The following is a 2271-nucleotide window of genomic DNA, read 5'->3' as shown; positions in this document are numbered from 1 at the left end:
GCGTCAGGGGCCGAGGTGGTCCCCGGCATCTAGGTTTCGTGTGCCGTCAGGACGGTGGGGCGACTGTGATGGGGCGTCAGGGCCCCTGGTGCGTGGGGTTACCAGGGGGTTCGGGGGTGCTGCCTGTTCTTGCTGGCCCCACCCCAGGAGGTGATGTTGAAACCGTTGTGGCTTTGCGCATCCTCGTGAGAAAGGGGAAGGAGACTTCATGGTGGTCTCTCAGCCGCGCGCCTGCCCTACCAGCTGCCTTCCTGCAGAGCCCTCCCAGCCCTGAGTTTAGGGATGGTGGCAGGGGGCTGCAGGCTTGGGGGAGTCTTCAGCGAGATCGGTTGCCCGATCAGCGAGATTTCCACCCTGGGGTTTGTATGTGGACGCAGAGATAAGATGGCGGCAGCAGGGCTTGTAATGGCGTTCATTTTCCTTTTCATCAAGCAAGGTGGGTTCCTCTGGGGCGAGGGTGCTGGTTTGGGGGCTGACGGATCTGGGAACAGTGGGGAGCCTTGGGAATATGCTCTTGGGTAAATCCTCCCTGGCCCCTCCCTGCCCTTGTTTTTCCCATCCTGGCACTGTGCCCGAGGGGTGAACCACCATCTCCCTTCCCATGGGAGCCCCCGGCATCACCCCCACCAAGCTGGGGGTTTGGGGCTGCTCTGAGTGAGCCTGGAGTGGGGGATGACCCCAAAAAAGAAAGCAAAAAACCAACTTCACCAGGGGATCTGGGTGGGGAGGTGGAAACCCTGCGACCAGGGTTAGGGCACGTCCCTGCAAAACGCCGCCGAGGCCAGGAAGCGCACAAGGGCGTTGGGAATTGGTGAGCAAATGGGCTATTTGCATTTTCCATGTGTCTCGGGAGGAATCGAGGTCCCCAAGCAAGGACGAGCCCCAGGGAGGTGTGGGCTGTGTCTGGCTGGCCAAGCAGCAGCCGTCTCGGTTTTCTTGGCAGCCTGGTTGCAACGTGGAGTGTCAGAGGTGGTCGGGGTTGTTCATGGGGTGGCGTATCTGAGTCCCAGCCTGCCAGACCAGACCTCCTACTACCAAATTCACTGGCGGCGTGACAACTCTGTGAAGATTGCCATCCGGAGCAGCGATGCTAAGGTCCAGTACCCCAACAGCGGCACCTACAAGGGACGGCTGGAACTCTTCCACAACAACACCCTAAAAATCAGCTCCCTGCAGAAAAACGACAGCAGCATGTACCAGGTGTACCTGGAGGATAAGGAGGGCAAGGAGCACATTGAGAACATCCTCCTGACGGTGTATGGTCAGTTGGGAGGACGGGAGGGTGGTCCCAGTGTCTGGGTGGGGGACGGGGGGCTGTGACATTCTGCTGCCTCTTGCAGATCTGGTCCCAAAGCCCACTGTGAATGCCAAAGTGATCAGAGATGACCCAGTGCGGTGCAAAGCCACCCTGGAGTGCTCAGTGGGGCTTGAAGCGGTGACCTATGAATGGATCGTCCCCAGCAAGCTCCCAGTGGAGAGTGTGGGTGCCCCTGAGCTGCGCGTCTCCTTCGACCCCTTGACAGAAACCTACATCTGCAAAGCCAGCAACCCCGTTTCCTCCAACAACGCATCACTGATCTACAGGCACCCCTGCTCCTGGACAGGTACTGAGGTAGCCAAACTCAGGTAGGGTGGGCTGCAAGGTGGTCTTGACTTTGACAGGTCCCTGGAGCAGCAGTGGTGACCCTGAGAGCAGGTCCCTGCAAGGCCCGAGGTGGCCCATGGGTCAGGAGTGGTGGGTTCCTTTTTCCCCTGCTCCATGGGCTGGTGGGTGTCAGGAACCCAACTGGGGAGGGAGTCCCCTGCCAGGGCTGGGCACCCACAGCTCTACCCACACCCCCGGTATTCCTCTGCCTCCAGGTGAATCCTCCAGTGCTGCATCCTGCCCCACCATCAGTGTGCTAGTGGCCCTGGGACTCCTCCTCTTCCTCACTCTGGCTTAAGGACGCCCTGCAGCTGACATCTCATCACCCCCCTGTTGTGGGACCAGTGCCTGAGGGAGGCCCCCAAACCGGCTGGATGCAGAAAGATGCAGTTGCTCATTGGTACCATTATAACCAGCATCGGTTACACCAGCACCGCTGGTCTCATTCGTAGCTGCCTGTTTCCCACCATCCCAGGCTCTGCCTGCCCTGCCACGGCCTTCAGGGTAGCTCTGTGCCTCGGTTTCCCTCCTCACCTTTTCTGCTTTGCTTTAATCAGAAGTCATGTTCTCCAGATCTTAAAAAAATAGGTATGATGGTTGTTGCAATGGTGTTTTGAGAGCCCTGG

General features: G+C 59.0%; 1 protein-coding gene across 1 annotated transcript; it reads left to right on the top strand.

Annotated features, from left to right (window-relative positions):
* The first annotated feature begins 282 nt into the window (after window positions 1–282).
* LOC104514758 (CD48 antigen-like) lies at window positions 283–1943 on the top strand. Its single transcript, XM_010158521.1, has 4 exons — window positions 283–436; window positions 944–1261; window positions 1341–1604; window positions 1861–1943. The coding sequence occupies exons 1-4, from the start codon at window positions 283–285 to the stop codon at window positions 1941–1943; spliced, it is 819 nt and encodes a 272-aa protein (XP_010156823.1).
* Window positions 1944–2271: the final 328 nt, after the last annotated feature.

This window comes from Eurypyga helias, unplaced genomic scaffold (assembly GCF_000690775.1).
Source record: "Eurypyga helias isolate BGI_N326 unplaced genomic scaffold, ASM69077v1 scaffold31679, whole genome shotgun sequence".
Taxonomy (NCBI): domain Eukaryota; kingdom Metazoa; phylum Chordata; class Aves; order Eurypygiformes; family Eurypygidae; genus Eurypyga; species Eurypyga helias.
This window is presented reverse-complemented; position numbering and strand designations above follow the sequence as displayed.

What these genes read in the sequence shown, in the direction of transcription:
- LOC104514758 (XM_010158521.1), top strand. Translation starts at nt 283, where the DNA reads ATGGTGGCAGGGGGCTGCAGGCTTGGGGGAGTCTTCAGCGAGATCGGT. An exon ending in TTTCCTTTTCATCAAGCAAG is followed by an intron (nt 437 to 943) that starts GTGGGTTCCTCT and finishes TTTTCTTGGCAG; the next exon opens with CCTGGTTGCAACGTGGAGTG. An exon ending in CATCCTCCTGACGGTGTATG is followed by an intron (nt 1,262 to 1,340) that starts GTCAGTTGGGAG and finishes TGCCTCTTGCAG; the next exon opens with ATCTGGTCCCAAAGCCCACT.